General features: G+C 49.5%; 1 protein-coding gene across 10 annotated transcripts in view; it reads right to left on the bottom strand.

The window, feature by feature from the left end:
- Positions 1–26,595, bottom strand: part of LOC119953289 (myosin-16) — a 456,622-nt gene that overhangs the window by 25,640 nt on the left and 404,387 nt on the right. For all 10 annotated transcript variants that reach the window (XM_038777389.1, XM_038777388.1, XM_038777387.1 and 7 more), the window contains 4 exons: positions 21,021–21,157; positions 8,876–8,979; positions 6,191–6,383; positions 367–570 (listed from right to left, as the gene is read on the bottom strand). In XM_038777389.1, coding sequence (XP_038633317.1) covers positions 367–570; positions 6,191–6,383; positions 8,876–8,979; positions 21,021–21,157 — 638 coding nt within the window. The remainder of the gene's footprint in view (positions 1–366; positions 571–6,190; positions 6,384–8,875; positions 8,980–21,020; positions 21,158–26,595) is intronic.

Genomic DNA, 26,595 nt, shown 5'->3' on the forward strand with positions numbered 1-26,595 from the left:
TGTCCCAGCCCGCCCTGTCCCAGCCCGCCCTGTCCCAGCCCGCCCTGTCCCAGCCCGCCCTGTCCCAGCCCGCCCTGTCCCAGCCCGCCCTGTCCCAGCCCGCCCTGTCCCAGCCTGCCCTGTCCCAGCCCGCCCTGTCCCAGCCCGCCCTGTCCCAGCCCGCCCTGTCCCAGCCCGCCCTGTCCCAGCCCGCCCTGTGCCAGCCCGCCCTGTGCCAGCCCGCCCTGTCCCAGCCCGCCCTGGCCCAGCCCGCCCTGTCCCAGCCCTCCCTGTCCCAGCCCTCCCTGTCCCAGCCCGCCCTGTCCCAGCCCGCCCTGTCCCAGCCCGCCCTGTCCCAGCCTGCCATTCTAGACCCGCTCTCCTTACCTGTGTGTTAATCTCGTTGTATTTATCGGTCATCTCCATCAGTTCTTGCTCCAGGATTTTGCGTGCCCGGTCAGTCATGTCCAGGGCGCTGCGGGTTTCCTCCAGCTCCGTGGACAATACGCTGCAGCGTCGTTCCATCAGGCTGTACTGCTCTCGGAGTTCCTCATGCTGTCGGGCGTCATCCTCCATCTGGGTCTGCACGTCCTGGGTAACACAGTAACACAGTTCCTTCAACACCAACCACCCAGCTGCTCAAGGAAGCGGCTGCCATGCCAACCGTCTGCCAAGGCTTTACATAAATGAAAGCTTGCATTTGTATAGTGCCCTTCATCACCGCAGGGTGTCCCAACGCGCTTTGCAGCCATTGACGTGCTTCGTTTTGTAGCGCGATCATAGAATCCCTTCAGAGCAGAAGAAGGCCATTTGGCCCATCGAGTCTGCACTGGCGCCCTGAAAGAGCACCCTTCCCAAACCCACGCCCTATCCCAAAAAACCCTTAACCTAACCCACACATCTTTGGATCCTTGCCCTAATGTACAGGGCAACCAATCTGTGCACAGCATTAACCAAATGTTTATATTAAATGATCGTCTGTTCAGAGGGTTTGGCTGAGGGTCGCCATTGGGAGCTGGAACTGGCCCTTTGACCTTTGGGTGAGAAGATGAAGTCAGTCATACACAGTGGGCCTTCCTCTGTGAGCAAAAGGAATGTGGTCAAGCCCCCCCCCCCCACCCCCACCACCATTTTTAAATTACCCGGGAGCTTGGGGAACGACTCACTCCCCAACATTCTCTCTATGGCAACACCTCAGCCAATCAGGGTCGAATTGGAAACCAATCAGCACCCTTTACCCTGTAGTATAAATTGTTGTGATTGAAATTTGGCATTCTTGTACTTGGCCGGAAAGACAAAACGAAAACTCCAGCAATGCGTCTTTCCTTTCAGCGATATAGAAGATGTACCCTTCAGAGCTCACTGGACGGCGAGTGGAGATGGGTTAAAATCCTACGGGACACTTTTGTCTGGTGACTGTCCACTCCTTCCTAATCACATGGGTCGATGGCATCCCCAAGGAATCTACCACGGTATAATAGGACTGACCACCCTATGGGCTGGTTACATGATTACAGTCAAAGGAAGGAGCATTCGCATTGGGGTGGAGGGGAGGGGGGGGGGGGGGGGGGGGCGGTCACGCTGTTAATCAGTCTGAGACCCCCTTCCAGCACTGCACAATATTCTGTAGAACGTACAGACAGGACGGCAAAAACGTTCGGAGATCTTTTCTTTGGTTTTACATTTCGCGGCCAGTTCTATTATCACCTCGGTAACAACGATGAGCTCGAACGACATGGGAAGGAAAATGCGGCGAACAACTAGTCTGCCCTGGAGAAATAATGTGGGAGTATCAGGAACTGAGGGATGGGAGCGCCCTGCCAGAGAGAAACACAAAGCACAAGGGAGTCTTGTGCAGTGCACTCGCTTTTTAAACAGACTATAATATTTTAATGCGAGAGCCAGGAGCTGGTGCACAGCACCACCTGGTGGATGTGTAAATTGAGGCTTGACCGAGACCAGTGGTTCCCAACCTTTTCAGTAACATGGCGCACCTTTCAATGAGACAAACAATTCCATGGCCCATCCATTTTTTTTTAGCTGAATCGATTGCTCCAGAACGTCGTATTTACTATGGTTATGGTCTTACTGAGAGGGCAAACTTCAAAGCAAATTCACTAGATTGTAGTTTTGGGAATTTTACTTCTGGTGCTTTACTGGGGTTGAAAACTAATAATATGACTTCTAATTTTCCGGATTCCTGGGAGATTGACGTTTACGCATTTTACAGTGACGTGCTGTTTATCAGGATGTCATGGTGGCACAGTGGTTAGCACTGCTGCCTCACAGCACCAGGGATCTGGGTTTGATTCCGACATCGGGTGACCTCCCGCGTCGAGTTTGCATGTTCTCCCTGTGTCTGCATGGGTATCCTCGGGGTGCTCCTGTTTCCTCCTAGTCCAAAGGTGTGCAGGTTAGGTGGGGTTCAGGGGATAGGGCGGGCGACTGGGCTTAGGTAGGGTGCTGTATCAGAGGGTTGGTGCAGACTCCATGGGCTGAATGGCCGTCTTCTACACTGTAGGGATTCTATGATCTTATCGCTACCCCTGTGTAGGGAACGGTTTAGTTATTCTTAACCATGTGACACACATGCCCATAAAACGCACTGTCGATTCTCAGGATGCGCCTGCAGTTTAACCACAACTATTACACTGCACCTTCAGAGCTGCAGATTGAAAGTGAGAGCGTCAGCAGGATTGGGCAGGTCTCCTGCCCCCTTGGGAGATATTGGGCCAGATCTACCCGAATGGGAACAAAGTCCCACAGCGCGTGATTAGCTGGGTGTTTCCCAGTGCTTGGAGTGCCGAGAAAGATTACATTATCGGACGGCCATTTGGGTAGATTGGGGGCTTTAATGCACGACCGAGGCCACTCTTAGTTCTGTTTTCTCCAACGAGGAGCTCTGCTGGCCGGAACTCCCTAATGCAGGGAGAGATTGGGACGCCATTTTTAAACCCCATGTGCAAACCACAAACCCCCCTAAGGCCAACTCACCTCTATGGGGGTCCTGGGTTCTGCCCCCACACCTGCGCAGGTCTCACCTGGGCCCGATCCCCGCAATGGCTGGCAGTGCCCCTGCCATCAGGGCACCATTGCCGTGCCGGACTGACACCCTAGTGGAACTGCCAGGGTGAATGACTGGCAGTGCCAGGATGCCCAGGTGGAACGAGCAGTGCCAGGGTGTCACCCTGCCCAAGCATCTAGTGGCTACCAAACACCTGGGAGACCCCCACAAGCGCCATTCAGTCTGGCACCCGTTTATGGAGACCAGCACTGAAGGACGCACGCCCGAGGTCTCCAAGGCAAGGGGGTTAGATCCCATGCCTGGGTTAGATAGTGGGAGAGCACATTACAGCAGTGAGACTAGCTGTCTCACTCTAATATGCAGATTTTCCAGAAAGTGATCCCGTCCACAATGGGTGGTATTCATATCACAAAGTCTCGTAAGATCGTGTTAGATCTTGCAAGGTGTGGTAAGCTGGGTAGTTCCCTCCAGTTCACCAGCCGGGTTCATCATTTTGTTGGCTGTCAGGAAAATGGAGATCGTGCTAAAGATTTTGAAGAGGTCCTGCTGTTCAAATCAATTGGAATTCCATCAGAGGGTGAAACAGTGGTTAGCATTGCTGCCTGACACCACTGAGGACCTGGGTTCGATCCCGGCCCTGGGTCACTGACCACGTGGAGTTTGGATGTTCTCCCAGAGTCTGCATGGGTCCCACCCCCACAACCCAAAGATCTACAGGATAGGTGGATTGCCCATGCTAAATTGCCTCTTAATTGGAAAAAAAAAGAATTGGGTACTCTAAAAAAGGAACACCGTTGGCAACCTTTGGCCATTTTTGGCCCCCTAACTTTTTGTAAATATTGAGGCCATTGTTTGCGGAGGTATTTAAGGGGAAGGAAGTTCCCAGTGGTTGTGCTTTCCGCTGAAACTCCTCGTAGCTCTCTCTAGAAAACAAACGGTACAACGTGTATTTGTTAAAAATAACACATTTATATAGCCACTTTCACAACTTAGGATGTTCCCAAAGCACTTTACAGCAAATTAAGTATTTTTGAAGTGCAGTCACTGTTGTAATGAAGGACAGGGTTTTTCAAACTGTAGGTCACGACCCACAGGTGGGTCACGGGCAGGTGACAGGAGGGTCATGGAGCGATCAATCACGGTGTTCCCGATCGCAGGAGAAGCGCCCAACGGCCTCAACTGACTTGTAAATTGAGAATGCCTGCCACAATCGGCTTTTAAATTAAGAATGCTGGCCATGACCAGTTTTTAAACTTGAATGGCGTAGTGTTCCGGCCAAAAGCGGTGGAAGAGTGCAGGTCATGTGTCTTTTTGGCACAAAATCACGCAGTAGAGATTCCTCCATTTTCTAGCTGCGAGCGAGCAAGGCAACAGGATTGTGAAGAAGTGAAGATAGATTGTTTTAAACAAAGAAAAAATGAAATCATGAACAATACAGTATAAAGATGATTTCTTGGAGGTGCGGCTTTGTTGATTGTGCCAATGCAAATCAGGATGCAAAGCCCATTTATTGTTATATGCAGGGAAGTACCGGCAAACAAGAGTCTAAAACCCTCAAAATGTCAGAAGTATTTGAAGAAATGTAACATTCCCAGCACGCCACTTTTTCAGGAAAACCAAATGAACCCATTTGGTAGGAAACCGTAAATATAATGTGGATGAAATATGAAAGAGACTGCTTCAATAACAAATTGGCCAAATGGGTAAGAGGGAATATAGAAACATGTGGCTCCCTTAGCTTCCAGCAACAGAGAAATGAAAAAGGTGGGCGGAATTTCCTTTGACACCCCACATTGAATGCAGAGATTGGTGGAGCAGGAACTTATGCCCATGATTTCAAACAGGCTGACACTGTGAATCTCACTCGCTCATGTCAGGAGCAGAGTCTGAACAGAGGTCAAGCACTGACAGCTTGATGGGTGGGCTCTGTGCTCCCTCTAGTGACCAGCAGGAGGTTCATCATTTTGCTCAGCCTCTCAGCTAGATTCTGGGAAGGGCTCAGAAAAGAAAACGTTTTAAAAACAGGATGGGAAAAAAATGTAAACTACAAAGGAGAGTCGGCAACGGTAATTTCTGGACAAAATGTCCTCAATCGCGTCTTGTCAATACTGCTCCCTCAATGAACACTAAAAGGTCGGAAACATCTTCAGATCATGTAGAAAATACCTGGAAAGTCCCTGGCGACAAAGTTCTGCTGATAAGCTGGAGAAAAGGGGTCTCTGATCTTGAGAGGAGGAGACGGAATGAGGAACTTCCCAAAATATTCAAGATATTAAACAACAGTATTATATTACAACAGCGACTGTGTTTGGAAAATACTTCATTAGCTTAAAAGCACTTGCATATCTCGACAGCTCTCCCTCACTTTGTGGGTGACGTCGGCTTTGGGCTGTGAGCTTCTGCTACGAGGTAGTGGGATCCTGATGCAGGATTCACTTCCTTTTTTCCCCTTCCTCAGATGTACTGAAGTTATGAGAGGTGCTACATAAATGCAAGTTCTAGATAAGGTTACCCTGGAGTTTCCACCAATGACCCCCTAGTTTTAGATTCTCCCACAAGAGGAAGCATCCTCTCCACATCCATCCTATCAACATCCCCTCAGGATCTTTTATATTACAATCAAGTTGCCTCTTAATCTTCTAAACCCCAGTGGATACAAGCCTAGCCTTCCCAACCCTTCCTCATAAGGCAGTCCACCCATGGAGGGCATTAGTCCAGCAAACGGTCTCAGAACTGCAATTGCAAGTCCTTTGTCTGGTGTTATATACGAACCATAAAAGCTCAGGAGACCCGAGAAGTTGGATCAAAATGGTGATTTATTTTCAGCCAAAAGAAAAGGCCGCAATGCGGCATATAGCACCAACCAGGATGACCGTTCATGCTGGTCCCAATCCGGGCCGGCTTTTAAGGATTGATTCTATGAACCCCAGCTAATGGGCCGCCCCCCAATATCGGGGAAGCTGGTATTCCATTGAGTCCCCTGGGGAGATCAATTGGGTCCCGTGAGGGTTACCACACAAGCCTACAATTCATCTTCATTTTTTTTGAAGTTCCAAATGGATGAGATAAGGTGGAGCATATCCCCCCCCCACCCCCTCACTGATATTGTTAGCTGTTTTCTATCTTAAACTATCTCCATTTAATATTGGACGCTGTTACTCCTGCAGCGTTCATCTCTTGCCTCACCTTTGTCTGTTGTTGCATCTTCTTCAGTAACTTCATGAGCTCGCCGTTGTTCTTGTTCCCCTGGTCCAGTTGGATCTCCAGCTCATTCAGGTCACTCTCCAGCTTCTTCTTTACTCTCAGTGCTTCCCCGCGGCCTTTCACCTCCGCATCAAGACTGGCTTGCAACGAGTCCAGAGCTCGCTGGTGGTTTTTCCTTGATAGGTAAAACATAGTCCAGTCATTGGAAAGGCCTGAGGCAACGGGAAAACCCTTTCAAGCAGCAAAGCAAAGTGGAGGAAATGGCCGCCCATGACCCCAGACAGCAAAGACACCAATGAGTGTCAACAGGCCAACAATGTTCAATTTCACAATCACATCTCACGCCTCCCACATGTTGCAAACTCAAGCTCACTCAAAACTCTGCTGCCCACACTTTAACTTGCACCACATCCTGCCCAGCCGGCACTCGCTGACCCATATTGGTTCCCAGTCCGGCGACACCTTCATTTTAAAATTGTATCCTTCTTTTGAAACCCTCGCTCCTCCCCATCTCAGTAATCTGCTCCAACCCTCCAAGCTCTTTTCACTCTTCCAGTTCTGGTCTCTTGTGCACCCTTGATTTTTATCATTCCACCATTGGGTGGCCATGCTGATGGATGTCCCTAACTCTGGAATTCCCTTCCTGAACCTCCCCGCCCTCCATCGCTTCTCCTTTTAGACAATCCTTAAAACTGTTATCAGATCAAGCTTCTGGGCATCTGTCCTGACATCTTATTTTGTGGATCAGTGACAAATGTTGTTCGATAATGTCCTGTGAAGCACCGGTTAAAGGTGACCTAGGATTATAAGCTGCTGCTGCTCCAATGTATTCCTTCCTGGGGCTCTCAAATTGCACTTTTGCCTCTTCCCTTTTGAATTCCCTTCCTGATGCAATCTCAAGATTTTAAAAGCCGATTCTTCATGATCAATCGAGCTCATGTTACTCGATCTTCCTCCTCTCCTCGACTCTGCTCCTATCCTGGACCTCAGCTTTGTCTCGCCTCGTGAACTCGCAATAATAAATGGATCCTCCTCACCCGAATCGCAACTAAAGGAACGCATGGCAGCCTCTGAAGCTGCTGCGGGGTCAGAAAGCTTCTAAATGGGAAAGACTACAAAGAATAAAGTGCATGTTTCAGACTTACCGAAGGAGGGAGGGGGGATATCCAAGCAGGAGTTATGGAAGACAGAAGGGAAGAAGAGAAACGTGAGCAAAGGCTAGAAACTGATACTTTATCATGCATGAGAGGCAGGTGGTAATTCATTTCGGAGGAGCTGCCTGCTGCAGCTTTGAGGGCAAAACATTGATCTGAGAAAACGCACACTACTGCCCACCATAGAAAGACAGACTGAATCAAACTGAGGATCGCAGCATGGGGCTGAATTCTGATGTCGATACAAATAAAATAAGTAATCATAATTTAGAGCATAGCTAAGGACGATCAATAGTATAAAGTATAAAATAATCAAATGTTCACAGTCATGAATATTTAAACATCAAATAGTTACAAATACATTGCAAAATGCAGCTCTCCTTAATTTCTTCGATGGCATCTTCTAAACCCCCATCTGGAAGGACTAGGGTCGCAGACGCATGGCAACACCACTGCTTGCAAGTTCCCCTCCAAGTCACGCACCATCCTGACTTGGAAATATATCCCTGCCGCTCCTCCACTGTCACTGGGACAAAATCCTAGAACTCCCTCCCGAACAGCAAAGTGGGTGCATCTACACCACAGGGACTGCAGAGGTCCAAGAAGGAAGATCACCACCACCTTCTGAAGGGCAATTAGGGATGAACGACATGTGCTGGCCTAGCCAGTGACGCCCACATATCATGAAAGAATAATATTTTTTAAAAATGAAAGGACTACTGAAAGTCCCTTGGTCGTATGTTGTCATGTTCAGTTCCTTAAATGTTCACAATTGGCTGTATAATTTTCACAAACTTCATAAAGTAAAGCATTGGGCTGTCTAGTGGTCTATTTGTTCTGTATTTTTCTCCTCAATTCCAGTCCACATTTACCTACCGTATAGTTTCCTACACAAAACACTCTGTGGTGCGGAGTTGACCATCACAGGTTGGAAAAGGCCCCTGGTTTGAACTCCAGTCTGTGTTGATTTAGCTGATCTCAGTTCAGTCGTAGGGTTATTATAGCCTCCCTCCATCCTCTCGAGCCACGAGAAGGTAAATTTGCCAGTGTCTTCCCCCCCACACTGATTGAGCAATCCATACGTTGTCACTTCCCCGCCCTCTTCCTACATCCCTGTGCTTTCCTCCTTTTCAGATAGTTAGAAAATTCTGAAAGTCTAGACACATTGAGGGCACACAAGGAGGCCATTCTGCCCATTTAGTTTGTGCCGGTTGAGAAACGTGCCCTCCAGGCTACTTCCGTTTTGCAGCACTTCGTTCGTAGCCCTGGAGGTCACATGATTTCAGGCACATGCCCAGGCCCAGGGTGGAATTTTAGCGGTCCGTCACGAAAGGAGCAGAGCTGCTTAAAGGTTTGTTAATTTTCCAGTCCTGCCGGTGGGAGAATTCCATCCCTGATTACATTAGGACAAGGGGGTGCTGTTCCTGTTACCTCAATCTGGGTTGAATTGAAACAGTGTTTGAGCTCAGTACACTAATGCCGATAAAATTTTGCGGAAAGAAAATGAGATTACCGTGTTGCCTCAAACTCCTCTTCCTTCTCCTGGATTCTACGGTCAATCTCTGCCTTCACTTGTGTCAGCTCAAGCTGCAATCGGACCACTTTACTCTCTTCAGCCTAAAACCAGGAGAACAGCAGTCAGCTAAATAGATAACAATCCACAGTCAGTAATTAGCCAAATAGTGGCTCAGTGCATGGAACAGTAATATTTAGAAAAAAGACATATAAATGTGGCAAAATACTCAGAAAAATAGCCTGTGAATGTACCATAACGTTCAGAAAGATTTGCCTGCAAGTGTGCCATAATTTTCAGAAAAACTAACCTGTAAGTGTACCATAATATTCAGAAAAACTAACTTATAAATGCACCGTAATATTCATAAAAACTAGCCTGTAGGTATACTGTAATATTCATAAAAATTAGCCTGTAAACGTACCGCAATATTCAGAAAAAACTATCCTGTAAATATATCGTAATACTCAGTAAACCTAGCCTGTAAATGTACTGTAATATTCAGAAAAACTAGCCTGTAAATGTACCGTAATATTCAGAAAAAACTATCCTGTAAATGCACGTAATATTCAGAAAAACGATCCTGTAAGTGGATAATTATTTTCCAAAAAACCTCAGTAAATGTACTGTAAAACTGAGAAAAACCACTCTCTAAATATATCATAAATCGCAGAAATACTTGTCATAATATACACCAATATATCATGGTGCAGACACACACTGATGGACCCACACAGGGACCAATCAACATGTACAAACACCGCAGCCAATCACCAGTTAGAATACACACACTATAAAGGCAGAGGGCACCACGGTTCCCACTCATTCTGGGTGCTGCCTCTGAGTGTAACAGGAACTCATCCAGCCCAGCACAGACTTACAACACGTACTGAGAGAATCAACTGGTTCGGACAAGGCTTAGGTCTCTAGTTTAAGTTAGCATCATTTAGACCCACAGTCATCGTGTGTTAGTTAGTTAGAAGTAGTTAATAAAATTGAGTTGAACCTTCATCAGTGTTGGAAGTGTCTGTTCATCTCTCAAGCCTACAATAGCCAACACTTCAATACTGACCCATAAATGTACCCTAATTTTCTGAATAATAATTCCTGCAATGTACCGTAACATTCAGAAAAACGGCTCAGAAAAATGCACCATAATTTTCAGAAAAATACTATCCTTGTAAGTGTACCATAATAATCAAAACCCCCCTCTAAATGTACAGGAAAACTCAGAAAAACTATCCAGTAAACATATGTAATAATCAGAAAACACCCCCCAGTACATGTACTGTAATATTCAGACACCGTGACCCATATAAATGTACCATAATAATCCGAAAAACTATACTATAAAGGTGTCATTGACTCTGGAAAATCGGCCCCGCCAATGTATCACACTCACAATTATAACATAATACTCAGTCACAACGGCCCATGTGCTTCTACCAAAAAGTAACCATAATATTCCGAGCTAAGATATTTTTTACTATTTCATGGGATGTTGTGCCGATGGAAAGGCCAACATTTATTGCCCATGCCTAAATGCCCTTGAGAAGGTGGTGGTGAGCTGCCACCGTGAACTACTACAGTCTATCTGGTATATGTGCATTCACAGTGCTGTTAGGAAAGGAGATTCAGGATTTTAATCCAGTGACAATCAAGTGTATATAGTACACATTGCTGCCACTGTGCACCAGCAGTGGAGGGGGTGGGGGGGGTTTCCAATCAAGTACACTTCTTTGTTGGATGATGTATAGTTTCTGTCGTGTTGTTGGAGCTGCAATTATTCAGGCAAGGGGAGAGTATTTAATTACACTCCTGACTTGTGCCTTCTGGATGGTGGAAATGAGTTACTTTCCTCAGAACCCCTCATCTCTGAACTGGTCTTGTAGCCACAGTATTTATGTGGCTGATCCAGTTCAGTTTCTAGTCAATGGTAATCCCCAGGCTATTGATAGTGGGGGATTCAGTGATGGTAATGCCATTGAAAGTCAAGGGGAAATAGTTAGATTCACTCTTGGTGGAGATGGCCATTGTCTGGCTCTTGTGTGGTGCAAATTTTACTTGCCACTTATCAGCCCAAGCCTGGATATTGTCCAAGTCTTGCTGCCTATACACACGCACTGCTTCAGTATCTGTGGAGTTGCCAATGGAACTGAACATCGTGCAATCACTAAACTTCCCCACTTCTAGCCTTGCGATGGAGAGAAGGTCATTGAAGAAGCAGTTGAAGATGGTTGGGCCTAGGACACTACCCTAGGAGCACCTGCAGTGATGCTCTGGGACTGAGATGATTGACCTCCAACCATCAAAACCATCTTCCTTTGTGCCAGGTATGACTCCAACTGCGCTTGTACTTTTGAACATGATTATATAAATGTGCACTCTTATCGAATTTGTCCATTGTATCCATGCGGACTTTAACAAAGAAAGAAGTGTATCTACTCTTCATCTAGCAGTCCTGCCTGATCTGAAAGTGCCTGATACTTGTGATTTTCTGTTGCTGACAGTTGACATCCAATGAATAAAATTGGGCATCGCACTCTCACAAAGGGAAGTTTGCAAGTCACATCCAATTTTCTTAATTCAACTCATTATCATAATTGTACATAGCTCCAGATGGAGATTTCGCTGAACATAGGAAGAACACTAGCAGTGGAAAGGAAAACTGTGGGGAAATTTGAAGGGATGTTGGAAATTAAACGGAAGCATCGTTACTGAGCCATCAAACATCTGAAAGCCTTTGAAAGGCTTATAAAGACATTTCCACTAATTAGCATCTATTGTCAAGGCTCAAGAAGGAGAGAGCAAAGTGGTGATCGACAAGTATAAAGGGAAAGGGAAGCAAGATTTAGAGCTCAATATGCTCAGTTTGCCACCTGATGCCTTATCTACTGGCTGCTGAATCGAAGGCAGTGCTGCATGACCTTCCATATCTGTCCTATTTCCGGGCAATTGTGGAGGCACAGCACATGAGGTTATGTTACTTGAAGCACAAAGAATGAGGTGCAGACTACATAGCGTCTCTGGGAGGTGGTGGCATAGTGGCGTCATCACTCAACTAGTAACCCAGAGACCTGGGGTAATGCTCTAGAGATACGGGGGTGGCACAGTGGATAGCACTGCTGCCCCACAACGTCAGGGACCCAGGTTGAATTCCAGCCATGGGCGACTGTCTGCGTGGAGTTTGTACTCTCTCCCGGTTTATGCGTAGGTTTCCTCCAGGTGCTCCGCTTTCCTCCCACTATCCAAAGATGTGTAGGTGGATTGGCCATGATAAATTGCCCCTTACTGTCCAGGAATTAAACAAATTATCAATTTACTGAATGTAGACATCGTTGGTTAGGCCAGCATTTATGCCCATCACTAATTGCCTAACAATCTATCCCTCAATGCCAGCAAAACTAAAGATCTGGTCATTGGCTTCAGGAAGCAAAGTACTGTACATGCCCCTGTCAGCATCAAGGGGGCCGAGGTGGAGATGATTAGCAGCTTCAAATTCCTAGGGGTACACATCTCCAAAAATCTGTCCTGGTCCACCCACATCAACGCTACCACCAAGAATGCCTATACTTCCTCAGGAAACTAAGGAAATTTGGCATCTCCACATTAATTCTTATCAGCTTTTACAGATGCCCCATAGAAAGCATCCTATCTGGCTGCATCACAGCCTGGTATGGAAGCTGCTCGGCCCAAGACCGCAAGAAGTTTCAGATAGTCGAGAACACTGCCCAGTCCACACACAAACCTGCCTCCCATCAATTGACTTCACGTACACCTTCCGCTGCCTGGGGAAAGCGGGCAGCATAATCAAAGACCCCTCCCACCCAGCTTACTCACCCTTCCAACTTCTTCCATCAGGCAGGAGATACAAAAGTCTGAGAACAATCATGAAGAGACTCAAAAACAGCTTCTTCCCCACTGTTACCAGACTCCTAAAAGACTCTTTTATCGACTGACCTGATTAACACTACACCCCTGTATGCTTCACCCGATGCCGGTATTTATGTAGTTACATTGTGTACCTTGTGTTGCCCTATTATGTATTTTCTTTTTCTTTTCTTTTCATGTACTTAAAGATCTATTGAGCTGCTCACAGAAAAATACTTTTCACTGTACCTCGGTACACGGGACAATAAACCAATCCATCCACCCATCCTTCAGAAGATGGTGGAGAGTTACCTTCTTCAATTGCTGCAGTCTGAGATGTAGGTACACCTCCAGTGTTGTTAGGGAGGGAGTACCAGGATTCTGGCCCAGCGACAGTGAAGGAATGGTGATATATTTCCAAGTTGGGTGGTGAGAGACTTGGAGGGGAACCTCCAGGCGGTGGGATTCACAGATACCTGCTGCTTTTGTCCTTCTTTATGGTAGTGGTCGAGGGTTTGGAAGGTGCTGTGTAAGTAACCTTGGTGAGTTCCTGCAGTGCACCTTGTAGATGGTACACACGGCTGCCATTGTTCGTCGGTGGAGGAGGGATTGAATGTTTGTGGAAGGGGGAGCAATAAAGCTGTGTTGCTTTGTCCTGGATGGTGTTCAGCTTCTTGAGTGTTGTTGGAGCTGCACTCATCCAAGCAAGTGGAGAGTATTCCATTACACTCCTGACTTGCGCCTTGTAGGTGGTGGACAGGTTTGAGGGTTCAGGAGGAGGGTTACTCATAGTAGGATTCCTAGCCTTTGACCTGCCCTGGTAGCCACAGTATTAATATGGCTAGTCCAGTTCAGTTTCTGATCAATGGTAACCCCAGAATATTAATTCTGGGGATTCAGTAATGGTAATGCCATTGAATGTCAAGGACGATAGTTAGTTCCTCTCTTGTAGGAGATGGTCACTGCCTGACATTTGTGTAGCACAAATGTAACTTGCCATTGTCAGTCCATTTACGCAGGTTAGGTGGGGTTACAGAGATAGGGCTGGACAGTGGGCCTAGGTAGGGTGTTCTTTCAGAGGGCCGGTGCAGACTCGGTGGGCTGTAGGGCCTCCTTCTTCAACGTAGGAATTCTATGATTCTATGAGAGATAGGTTCGAATCCTATTTGAATTAAACAAAATCTGGAATTTAAAAGTCTCATGATGAAACTATTGTCGATTGTTGTAAATACCCATCTAGTTCACTAATGTTCTTTAAGGATGGAAATATGCCACCCTTACCCGGTCTGGCCTATATGTGACTCCAGGTCCACAGCAATGTGGTCGACTCTATAAAAAAAAAGTCCTCTCAACTGGCCTCGCAAGTCACTCAATACAGGGGTATTAGAGATGGACAATAAATACTGGCCCAGCCAGCAAAACCATTTCCCATGAATGAATTAAAGAAAACATTCAAACCACAGGATGGAGTGTCAGTGACGAACAGTAAAGATCCATGATGGCGTTCAAATGCAAGCAAAGGAGTTTGGCCTGGAGTCCTGGCAGATATTTATCCCTCAGGTTAGAATCATAGATTCATAGGTTGTATCCCTAAAATAAATTCCTCCGTCGTTATGTGTGGGGAGCTTGCTGTGTGAAAATTGGCTGCTACATTACAATACTGGCTATACTTTAACAGCGTCTCACAGACTTTCTTTATCGTAGAATACGAACTCGGATATCGGAATTTTCCCATAATGTGTCAGTTAGGCTCTGACTGAAAACCGCCGTGTATCTCTCCTGTTGACAGTTGGGTTTTCGGATAGATTTTCTGGCGCTCTGGCAAAAATAAATCTGGGGGCATGGTTTACGTCTTCAGTCTGGCAGGGCTGGGCTTGATAGAGCCGTCAAGACCAGCTCCACAGCGATTGGGGTGCCATCTTTAAAGGGTTGCCCCGATCAGCAGAGAGTTAAAACGTCCCCCAGCAGCAGCCCCCCCTCTGCTTCCATGATCGTATTGCCCGCCTGATCCCCGCCACCGGCACAATTATTAGGGGCTCCCCACCTCCCCAAAGCCATCAACCAACGTGGCAATATCTCCAGTGCTGGCCTCTCAATGCCCATTCTGTCCCCTCAATGCCCCCTCCCCTCGGCCCTGTGACTACAAGCCCCCCGTTCAATGACCACTCCCCAGACACTGCAAAGTCTGTCCTTCAAAGACCTCGGCGCTCTCCCCCCGACCACTGGAAACCCTGTGGTAGTATGACTAGGGGTATTACGGTACCTGGGAGTGTGAGCTGCCATTGGTGCAGAGGACTCGCTGCCCATTGGCCCAGGTATTGTGTTCCTCTCAGCCCGATTGGCTAAGAGGAAGGTAGCTCCGCCTACAAGGCGGGGTATAAGAACCCGTGTTTCCAGGCAGCCAGCCATTCTTCTGTACGTCTGCTGCCGTGTTCACTTCTTGCTAATTAAAGCCTTTTGTTCAGACTTCATCTACGTTTCGTGTCCATTGATTGTGCATCAATTTAATTAGCAAGATTTTAAAGGATGGAGCTTCGCATCCAGCCGGAGTGTCTTCGACTCAGCCCGCACGCAGCAAATGCAACAGCAGCATTTAAGCACTGGCTGGCTTGCTTCAATAGTTACCTGAGCACAGCCGAAAACGTCCCGACGAGGGAACAGAAATTGCACATCCTCCACTCGTGCGTCGGCACCGCCGTGTACACGCTCATTGAGGACACGACAGACTACAACGCGGCTATGGACTTACTTAAAGGACATTTCATACGGCCGGTGAACCAAGTCTACGCTCAGCACTTAATAGCCACGAGGCAGCAGATACCTGGTGAGTCTCTGGACGAATTTTACCGTGCCCTCCTCGTGCTGGGGAGGAACTGTGGCTGCCCACAGGTGTCTGCTGCTGAGCATACCGAACTTCTGATCCGAGACGCCTTCGTTGCAGGTATGCAGTCCTCGCAGATCCGCCAAAGATTGTTGGAGAGAGAGCCTTTAAGCCTCACGGAGGCATGGGCCCTCGCTTCCTCCCAAATCATAACGCTCGGGCGTACGCCCCCAACCGGACTCGGACCATCCCCAGGCTGGCGCCCCGAAAACCCCGCGGGGCCCCGCTGCTATTTCTGCGGCCAGGCAAAGCACCCCCTTCAGCGCTGCCTGGCCCGCTCCGCAACCTGCAAGGGCTGCGGCAAGAAGGGCCACTTTGTGGGCGTTTGCCAATCTAAAGCATCGCTGCGGTCCCGAGCAGCGACCGCAGGTCCTCCACCCCGCTCTCCTCAGGGGCCCCATGCGGCCCGCGGACCTCGCTGCCCCATCCCCCACCGCCACGTGCGATCCCCGGGCGCCGCCATTTTGGACCCCGCAGGTGTCTACTCCCTGCCTGATGACGACTCTGAGTTTCTGCCACGACTCGCCTCTGTCACATTGGACCAGTCGCAGCCTCGCACGCTATCCAGAGCGACCACGAAGATCTGCCTCAACGGCCACGAGACAAGCTGCCTGCTGGACTCTGGGAGCACAGAGAGTTTCGTCCCCCCCACCACGGTAAGACGCTGCGCTCTTCCTGTTTACCCGGTTAAACAAAAAATCGCTCTGGCCTCCGGTTCTCACTCGGTACAGATCATGGGGTGCTGTATAGCGGACCTCACGGTCCAGGGGAGGGAGTTTAAAAACTACAAGCTATTCGTTTTCCCTCACCTTTGCGCGGCCGCACTCCTGGGGTTAGACTTCCAGTGTAACCTCCAGAGCTTAACATTCAAATTCGGTGGCCCTTTGCCCCCCCTTACTGTCTGCAGCCTCGCGTCCCTCAAGGTCGATCCCCCATCCTTGTTTGCAAACCTCACCCCAGATTGCAAACCCATCGCCACCAGGAGCAGATGATACAGTGCCCAGGACCGGACCTTCATCAGGTCCGAAGTCCAACGGCTTCTGAAGGAAGGGGTCATTGAGGCTAGCAACAGCCCCAGGCGAGCACAAGTGCTGGTGGTAAAGACCGGGGAGAAAAATAGGATGGTCATAGACTACAGTCAGACCATCAACAGGTTTATGCAGCTGGACGCGTACCCTCTCCCACGTATCTCCGACCTGGTCAACAGGATCGCGCAGTACAAGGTCTTCTCCACGGTGGAGCTCCCCATCCGCGCGTGTGACCGAAAGTACACCGCGTTCGAAGCGGATAGGCGACTCTACCACTTTTTAAGGGTTCCCTTCGGTGTCACAAACGCGGTCTCGGTCTTCCAATGAGAGATGGACCGAGAGAGGGCAGCACGGTAGCACAAGTGATTAGCACTGTGGCTTCACAGCGCCAGGGTCCCAGGTTCGATTCCCTGCTGGGTCACTGTCTGTGCGGAGTCTGCACGTTCTCCCCGTGTCTGCGTGGGTTTCCTCCGGGTGCTCCGGTTTCCTCCCAAAGTCCAAAGATGTGCAGATTAGGTGGATTGGCCATGCTAAATTGCCCTTAGTGACCAAAAAAGATTAGGAGGGGTCAGTGGGTTACCGGGATAGGGTGGGTGAGGGCTTAGGTGGGTCGGTGCAGACTCGATGGGCCGAATTGCCTCCTTCTGCACTGTATGTTCTATGTTCTAATGGTCAACCAATACGGTTTATGGGCAACCTTCCCGTATCTCGATACCGTCACCATCTGCGACCACGATCAGCAGGACCACGACACCAACCTCCGAAAATTCCTCCGAACCGCAAAACTCCTGAATCTGACCTACAACAAGGACAAATGCGTGTTTAGCACCGACTGTCTAGCCATCCTCGGCTACATAGTGCGTAAGTAATAGGCCCCGACCCGGAACGCATGCGCCCCCTGATGGAACTCCCCTTCCCCCACTCCCTCAAAGCCCTCAAGCGCTGTTTGGGCTTATTTTCATATTACGCCGATTGGGTGCCCAATTACGCAGACAAAGCCAGTCTCCTCATCCAATCAGCCACATTCCCCCTGTCGATGGAGGCCCGCCAGGTTTTTAGCCGCATCAAAGCAGATATTGTAAAGGCCACGATGCGAGCTATCGGCGAGTCCCTCCCCTTCCAAGTCGAGAGCGACGCGTCTGACGTAGCTCTGGCAGCCACCCTCAATCAAGCGGGCTGACCCGTGGCCTTCTTCTCCCGTCCCCTCCACGCTTCCGAAATCCGCCACTCTCCAGTCGAGAAGGAAGCACAGGCCATAGTGGAAGCTGTGCGACATTGGAGGCACTATCTGGCCGGCAGGAGGTTCACCCTCCTCACAGACCAACGGTCGGTGGCCTTCATGTTCGACAACGCACAGAGGGGCAAGATAAAGAACGACAAGATCTTGCGGTGGAGGATTGAACTGTCCACCTACAACAACGACATCTTGTATCGTCCTGGGAAACTAAACGAGCCTCCCGATGCCCTGTCCCCGGCACCTGTGCCAACACACAGGTGGACCGCCTTCGAACCCTCCACGCGGACCTCTGCCACCCGGGAGTCACCCGCTTCTTCCACTTTATAAAGACCCTCAACCTGCCCTACTCCATCGAGGAGGTCAGGACAGTGACTAGGAAATGCCACATCTGCGCGGAGTGCAAACCGCACTTCTACCGCCCCGAACAAGCGCATCTGATAAAGGCTTCCCGCCCCTTTGAACGTCTCAGCATGGACTTAAAAGGTCCCCTCCCCTCCAACAACCGCAACACGTACTTCCTCAACGTGATTGACGAATACTCCCGCTTCCCCTTCGCCATCCCCTGCCCCGACATGACCACAACCACCATCATTAAAGCCCTACACACCATTTTCTCCCTGTTCAGATTCCCCGCTTAAATCCATAGCGATAAGGGGTCCTCCTTTATGAGCGATGAGCTGCGTCAATTCCTGCTCAGCAGGGGCATCGCCTCCACCAGGACGACCAGTTACAACCCCACGGGTAACGGACAGGCCGAGAGGGAGAATGGTACAGTCTGGAAGACCATCCTGCTGGCCCTTTGATCCAGAAATCTCCCAGTCTCCCACTGGCAAGAGGTCCTCCCAGATGCCCTCCACTCAATCCGGTCACTTCTCTGTACATCCACTAACCAAACGCCTCATGAACGCCTTCTTGTTTTTCCCAGGAGGTCTTCCTCAGCGACCCCGCTCCCGACCTGGCTGGCTACCCCCGGGGGCCCATCCTGCTCTGGAAACACATGCGGGTGCACAAGTCGGACCCTTTGGTCGAAAGAGTCCAGCTACTCCACGCGAACCCGGAGTACACCTATGTGGAGTATGCTGACGGCCGACAGGACACGGTCTCCCTACGGGACCTGGCACCTGCCGGTTCCTGCCGGATCCTGCCCCCCCCCCCCCTCCCCCCGGCGCCAGCCCCCCCACCCCTCCCCAACCCTAACTGCCCCCGGCAGGCCCCCCTCCCCCCCCCCCCGGCCCCATCGACATCTATACATGCGCTGCCTAGTGGGCAGGACGACCCTTCCCCGGCCTGGCCCCCGCTAGCTCCGACTAGGGGTACGGATGCAACAGCAAGAACAGGATCATCGCTCCCGGAGTACGGACGACCACCACTCCACGTCACCGGCACAGCTCCGCAGGTCGCACAGGACGTCCAAGGCACCCGATCTGCTGATCGAATCCATGTGAACTGTTGATGGACTCTTGTTTTTGCTTGTTCTCTATTTTTTTTTCCCATTCCCCAAACTGTACATAGTTACTGTGTTCTGTATTTTGTAAATAGTTGTGGGCCAGCGGGCAGCCATCAGTGAAACGGTACTATCCAACATCTCTAGTCATACTCACATACTCACGGGGCACCCCCCCATCCCCCCCACACCACCTACCCCCCACCCCCTGTCCGCATTCCCCGTACACAATCCCCCCCCCCCCCGGTTCCTTTCTCAACAGTGGTGAATGTGGTAGTATGACTAGGGGTATTACGGTACCTGGGAGTGTGAGCTGCCATTGGTGCAGAGGACTCGCTGCCCATTGGCCCAGGTATCGCGTGCCTCTCAGCCCGATTGGCTAAGAGGAAGGTAGCTCCGCCTACAAGGCGGGTTATAAGAACCCGTGTTCCCCGGCAGTCAGCCATTCTTCTGTACGTCTGCTGCCGGGTTCACTACGTTTTGTGTCCATTGATTGTGCATCAAACCCCCTCCCCGAATTTGACTCCTAAGAGTTCTCATCACTGGCATAGGTTGATGCTATGTTGGCACAGCCAGGGAGCAATAGAAACCAGTGCCAGGGGGCAGTGTCCTCCATGTCCCTCTCCCCCACACAGCTATAATTACCTCTGTAACCCCCCCGGAAGTAGCCCTTGATTGATTCCCAGCATCATATCCCTGTTGCAAATGGGGGGGGGGATCATGTGGCGAGGGTTTTGTTAATTATATTAACATTGTTTATAATGAGATTCTCGCCCTTTGTGGGTGGGAACCTCATTATGTCATCAGAGAGGGGCATGGAAAATCAGGCAACGCGATCTGGTCAACGAAAATTGCGTTTCCTGATTCTCGTGGGATTGTGCGCCCTCCTCGCTATTCTCGCTGACGGCAAACATGGGCACAAAATCGCCACCTGAGACTAACTGTACTGGTTACAAAGGCCTAGACAACCTCAATCACCTTCAGTAATACCCACAGCCTGCTGAAGTAACCAAAAATTAAATGGATGCAACATTTCAATTCCTCGGCCTAATCTAGCCTAAAGCAGCTTCTCCCTGTGTATTCACATCACACGGATTAATGAGGAAAAAAGTCTTGGTAGAGCTGATGCCTCCTTCACTTATAATGTAACTATCTGCAGGTACTCAAGCTGAGTGTTTCCCCATGGTGTCGGCAGCGAGCCATTGGCTGCTGACAGGATTTTTGCGTGGCTTATCCAGCCCCACTACTAGGGAACTTCGGTGGGACTGGAAGGTCTGGTTGGCGGGAAGGGCTGGAAAATTCCATCCCGAGTCCCAGCTATCAACATTTAGCAAGTCTCTATGTAATAAGATAATAATAGGAAGCCAATTTTAAATAAACAGCCGTATGGAGCAGCTAAAAATTGAGTTCTGTGTCTTTCTATTCACGTGTCTCTAATATTGCACAATTTAGTGCAGCAGGAAGGGGAATGAGAATTTAAACAGGAACATGTGACTTTGGAGCAGTAGACCACAAGCCTGTCCCTTATCAAACACAACAAAACAGATTTCAGACGAGCATTTTCTTTACATGCAATGGGACAAGAAAGGCCAACTACTGACCAGTTGATATTCCCTTATTATAAAAGGGGCTGCTGTGTTTTTGGTACTAGGAGGGTGTGACCGGTGAGTTTTGCTCGTGTTTACCTCCAGTGCAGCCTCCGACTCCTCGAGCGTCGCCTGCAATTCCTCTTTCTCCATCTCCAGTTTCTTCTTGGATTTCTGCAGCTCATGGACACTCTTTCCACCCTCCCCCAGCTGGTCTGTCAAATCTGTGACTTCCTCTGTGAAAGCAAATGGGGAAAGGAGTGGAAACAGAACCGCTTTCAATGAGATCTTCCCCAGCAAAGGCCCCAGGTCGGGATTTCCCCCGATATCAGCAAAGGCTGATGTCGGGCGGGAAAAGCTCCGTTGATGACGCCGAACGCAATGGAGGCTTTCTCCGCCATACAGTGCAGCACTTTGGGGAAATAAAAGTTCCCAAGTCACGGGGGGGGGGGGGGGGGGGGGGGGGGGGGTGATTCTGGTGAACAAACCTAATAACCGTATGTAAATGTATCATGATTCTGTTCCTGACATTGAACATGGGGAAACGTGGCCCACCACTTACTGGGGGAGAGAAAGAGAGACACTCGCTTCATGTTTCCTTGTCGCGTGAAACACGACTTTGCACTTCTCGTGGCGTTTTCCGCTCCTATCGCTGGACTTGCCCGACACAAGCAGGAATGTAAAATCCCGGCCCCGTCTCTGTCAACGCGAATCTTTGGGGTACAGCACAACATAACTGACCTGGGAATAACAGTTGAAAATAGGAATGTGCCCAGGAATTCCAGATCTTAACCTCCCCTGTACTTTCTAGCTCCTCTTTATGTAGTGATAGTTGCAAATGTGACCCAGTACTGGGTGCAATGTGATCCTTTGCTGGTAGGTTTTAAACAGAGTGGAAGTGTGATATTTGCACCCAAATCTTCTCTTCTTATGTCGGTTCATTAACCTGGGGTGCAATGTTTTGGGGTGTTATACCCAGCGAGACTGTGGCTAACGCACGAGGACCGACACGATTATTTTGAGTCGCCAGATGATGTTTGGACATTTATTAAAGAGAAGTTGGACTCAAGTTAAGAGACACTTAATGCCTCGAAGTTGGGAGGGGGCGGCGGCGGTTTGTACTTGTGTTCTGTTTTAAATAAGATTGTGGCCAGTCATGGGCGAGAGAGTGGGTTGGGGGGGACGGTTGGAGGGCACTTTGTTTAGAAGGTGGTTGATACCGGGGGGGGGGGGGGGGTAGGTGGCTACCCTTCGGGGGACTGAGTTCTGTTTTAAGTGAGTGTGTCTGTTTGGCTATATAGTTATGCTAATGGTTTTGGAGAGCTGATGTTTACTTACTGGGGAATGTGATCTTGTAAACAGGTTTTTTCTATGTGGGGAGAGGGGCCCGAACAATAGGGCGATAGTCTGATCGGCACCAGGGGCGGGGGCTATCGGGGTCAGCATGGATCAGTTGACTCTCGGGAGCATGGTGGGGGTGACACTTAGTGCTGAGTTGGTGTTTGATTTGGGAGATTAGGTTTTCGGTGTGGGGGGGGGGGGGGGGGGGGTGTGGGCTGACGCTGCCGAACTTTTGCAACTACTATTGGGCGGCCAACATTGCCATGAGCAGGAAGTGGGTATTGGGGGAGGGGTCGGCATAGGAACGGTTGGAGGCGGCGTCATGCAAAGGCACCAGTTTGGGAGTGCTGGTGACGGTGCCTCTGCCGTTCTCGCCGGCCCGCTACTCCCCAAGTCCGGTGGTGGTGGCGACACTGAAGATCTTGGGGCAGTGGAGGAGACACAAGTGGGTGGAGGAAGCATCGGTCTGGACTCCGGTATGTAATAACCACAGGTTCTGCCGGGCAGGATGGATGACGGGTTCCAGAGCTGGCAAGGGCGGGTATAAGAAGGATGGGTGACCTCTTTATTGATGGGAGCTTTCCCAGCCTGCAGGTGCTGAAGGACAAGTTTAAATTGCTGCCAGGGAATGGCTTTATGTACTTACAAGTGCGAACTTTCCTGAGGAAACAGGTGGTGGCCTTCCCGCTGCTGCCGCCACGGGGGATACAAGATAGAGTAGTGTCCGGTACCTGTGTGGGTTAGGGGAAGGTGTTGGATATCTACCAGGGGCTGTTGGAGGCGGAGGAAACATGGGTGGAGGAGCTTAAAGGTATGTAGGAGGAGGAGTTAGGAGGGGAGTTAGAGCCAGGACTATGGACGGAAGCCCTAAGTAGGGTCAATTCCAGCCCCAGCCCTAAGCCCCCAGCCCCAAACTGGGGCTGTTTAGCACAGGGATAAATCGCTGGCTTTGAAAGTAGACCAAGCAGGCCGGCAGCACGGTTCCATTCCCGTAACAACCTTCCCGAACAGGCGCCGGAATGTGGCGACTAGGGGCTTTTCACAGTAACTTCATTTGAAGCCTACTCGTGACAATAAGCGATTTTCATTTCATTTTCATTTCAATTCCTCCTCATCATGTGCCAGGCTCAGTCTAATACAGTTTAAAGTGGTTCACCGGGTACACATGACAAGGATGAGCACGTTTTTCGGGGTAGAAGACGAATGTGCGAGGTGTGCGGGGAGACCAGCAAACCATGTTCATATATTTTGGGCATGCCCGAAGCATGAGAGGTTCTGGCAGGGGTTTGCCAGGGCAGTGTCCAAGGTGCTCGGAACACGGGTGGTGCCGAGTCCAGAGGTGGTGATCATTGGGGTGTCAGAAGACCTGGGACTTCAGAGAGTGAAAGAGGCCGATGTCCTGGCCTTTGCCTCCCTGGTTGCCCGGAGACAAATCCTGTTATTGTAGAGGGACTCGAAGCCCCCGAGTGTAGAGACCTGAGTCAGTGACATGGCTGGGTTTCTCAGCCTTGAGAAAATAAAGTTTGCCCTAAGAGGATCAATGTTAGGTTTCTCCCAGAGGTGGCAGTCATTCGTCGACTTTCTTGGGGAAATTTAACTTAAAATGTCAGCAGTAGCAGCCTTCCCGGGAGGGGGGGGGGGGGGTTTGTTTTTTGTTATTTTCGGTGGTCTGTGAAGACAGAGCCATTCGGGGAAATATCTATTTTTGCACTATGTTAACACCTATTGTTCGTTTTCTGTTTTTGTTATAAAATTTTACAAATATTTCAATAAAAATATTTTAAAAAACCTAGGGTGGAATTTAATGATCCCGTTGTGGCAGGGCCGAGACGGAAGGTCCGGGGAGCCATTCCAACTCCATCGACTTCGCCGGGACCGGAAGATCCTGCCGGTGGGAGGGGCCGTGAGATTCCACCTGTAAGCTGAAACCTTCTGTCCTCATTTGCGGCTGGGGTTTTCCAGTGCCACTGGGACTTAATGGAGGCTTGGCCGGTACGCCAAATCTTCCTTTCTCATTTGCAATGGGTCCCTCCGCGGACAAGACCTGAGAATCCCACCCATCGGTTCCGATGTTGGGGTGGGGACACCCTCATGGGTCGAGTAGAAAGTTGCTGGAAACTGCAAGTTAACAATGAGGTGCCAAGCATCTCAAGGTTGTACAGGTTCTGAAGAGCATCAGAAGGCATCTCAAAAGGTTAAGGAATAAGTGGAGACCGGACAAAATGAAGGGACAAAATACTCAAGATGCCAGTGCGCGTCTGTAGACCTGACTTGTTCCCCAGTTGCTGAAGTGCAAATGGTTCTTTGTGAAGCAAGGGCAGTGGCCCCTTCTGTTGCACAGTATCATTCTCACAGTTCAACATAGCAACATGACTGTGAAGATGTGGAGCTCTTATCATCACTGCACTACCTTACGCTGACTGATAGCTTGTGTCACTCTTGGTTTGGTGCCTCACGCATGCCTCTGAATCAGAAGGGGCAAAATTCCCAGCTCACAATTCAAGCAGCTTTTCCTCATTTAGTAAAGTCGCCAAAGTCCCAGATGACCATAGTCTACTTTCCCCTTTGAGGGGGAGAGCTGACTGGTGATGATTTAACCTCAGATCACCACATCACAGGTAAGGGGCAAGGTTGGGCCTTCATGGATAACCTCAGCCGGTACAGGAATTGAACCCACGCTGTTGGCCTTGCTCTGCATCATGAACCAGCCATCTGACCCCCTGAGCCAAACCAACATTCGCATTTAACCTTTCATGGGTTGTAGGTGTCGCAGAAATTGCATCCCTAATTTCCCTCCTTGAACTGACTGGCTTACTTGGCCTTTCCATTGGGTACGTTTTCTTGCAGTCACCTGTAAGCTAGACTGGATAAGGATGGCAGATTTCCTTCCCAAAGGGGCACTAGTAAACCAGATGGGATTTCATGACATTCGGCAATCGATTTCACTGTCACCATTACCGAGGCTATCTTTATATTCCAGGTGTTGAGTTCAAATTCCACCATTGATTGCCTGGGCCTCTGGGTGACATTACCATTACAACTGTGCCACCAATTCTCCATAAATGTCACATTATTGGGGGTGCCATATTTCTGAGGAGTTGTTAATCCCTCAGGTGGGTATAAAAGATCCCATGGCACTATTTAGAAACAAAGGCGCTTGGGTGCTCTGGTCAACATTCAGTCCTCCAATTGGTCTTTTCTTTCACTGATTGTGGGAGCTTGCTCTGTACAAAATGAAGGCGTCAGAGAGAGTCCAGAAAAGATTTACAGGAATGGTTGCAGGGATGCAGGATTTCAGTTCCAGGGATAGATGGGAGAATCTGGGGTTTCTCTCTTTAAAGAGAAGATCAAGATGAGATTCAATAGTGTTGTTCAAATTAATAAGGGGCTTAGACAGAGTACATAGAGAGAAATTGTCCCCATTGGTGGAAGGGTTGAGAAGCAGAGGACACAGAATTAAAGTGTGCGGCAGAAGCACCAATTGAAACATGTGCAAAATTATGAGGGAATCAAAAAAACATTCCTCTTAATAGAGGGGTCAATAACCAGGGGGCAGGGATTTAAGGTAAGGGGCAAGGATTGAGAAGGGATTTCAGGAAAAACATTTTCACCTAGAGAGTGTTGGGAACCTGGATCTCACAGCCTGAAAAAGTGTGGTAGAGGCAGGAACCCTCAATTTTTAAGAAGCATTTAGATGAGCACTTGAAATGCCACAGCAGACAAGGCTATGGACCAAATGCAGGAAAATGGGATTAGAATAATAATCTACACTATTATCGTCACAAGTAGGCTTACATTAACACTGCAATGACGTTACTGTGAAAATCCCCTACTCGCCACATACCCTGCACTCCAACTCACATGGGCAGGGCGCCCCAGGGCCTGAGAAAAATGCCATTCTGGCACCATCTGGGCATCTAGGCAGTGCTCGGCTGACAATACCAGGGTGTCCAGCTGACACCAGCAGTGCCAGGGTGTCACCCTGTCCAGTGGGCAACCACCCGGAGTCTCCAATCCCCTGGGAGATTTCCCTAGAGCCATTCCATCTGGCCCCTATTTGGGGGACCAGCACTGAACTGCGCTCGCCCGAGATCCCTGAGGCAAAGCAGTTAGATCCCAGGGCCTCGGTAGATCAGACGAGTGCATTTTAGAGCGAGACTACCTGTCTCATTCTAATATGCAGATTTGCCAAATAGTGATTCAGCCCACAATGGGCGGGATTTAGATCGTGGTGTCTCGTGAGATACCATTAGATCTCGCAAGGTGTGGAGAGCCGAGTAGATCCTGGAAGAGAGATCTACTGCCATCTACCAGCCGTGCCACACCCCCGCTC

This window comes from Scyliorhinus canicula, chromosome 18, assembly GCF_902713615.1.
Source record: "Scyliorhinus canicula chromosome 18, sScyCan1.1, whole genome shotgun sequence".
Classification (NCBI taxonomy): Eukaryota; Metazoa; Chordata; class Chondrichthyes; order Carcharhiniformes; family Scyliorhinidae; genus Scyliorhinus; species Scyliorhinus canicula.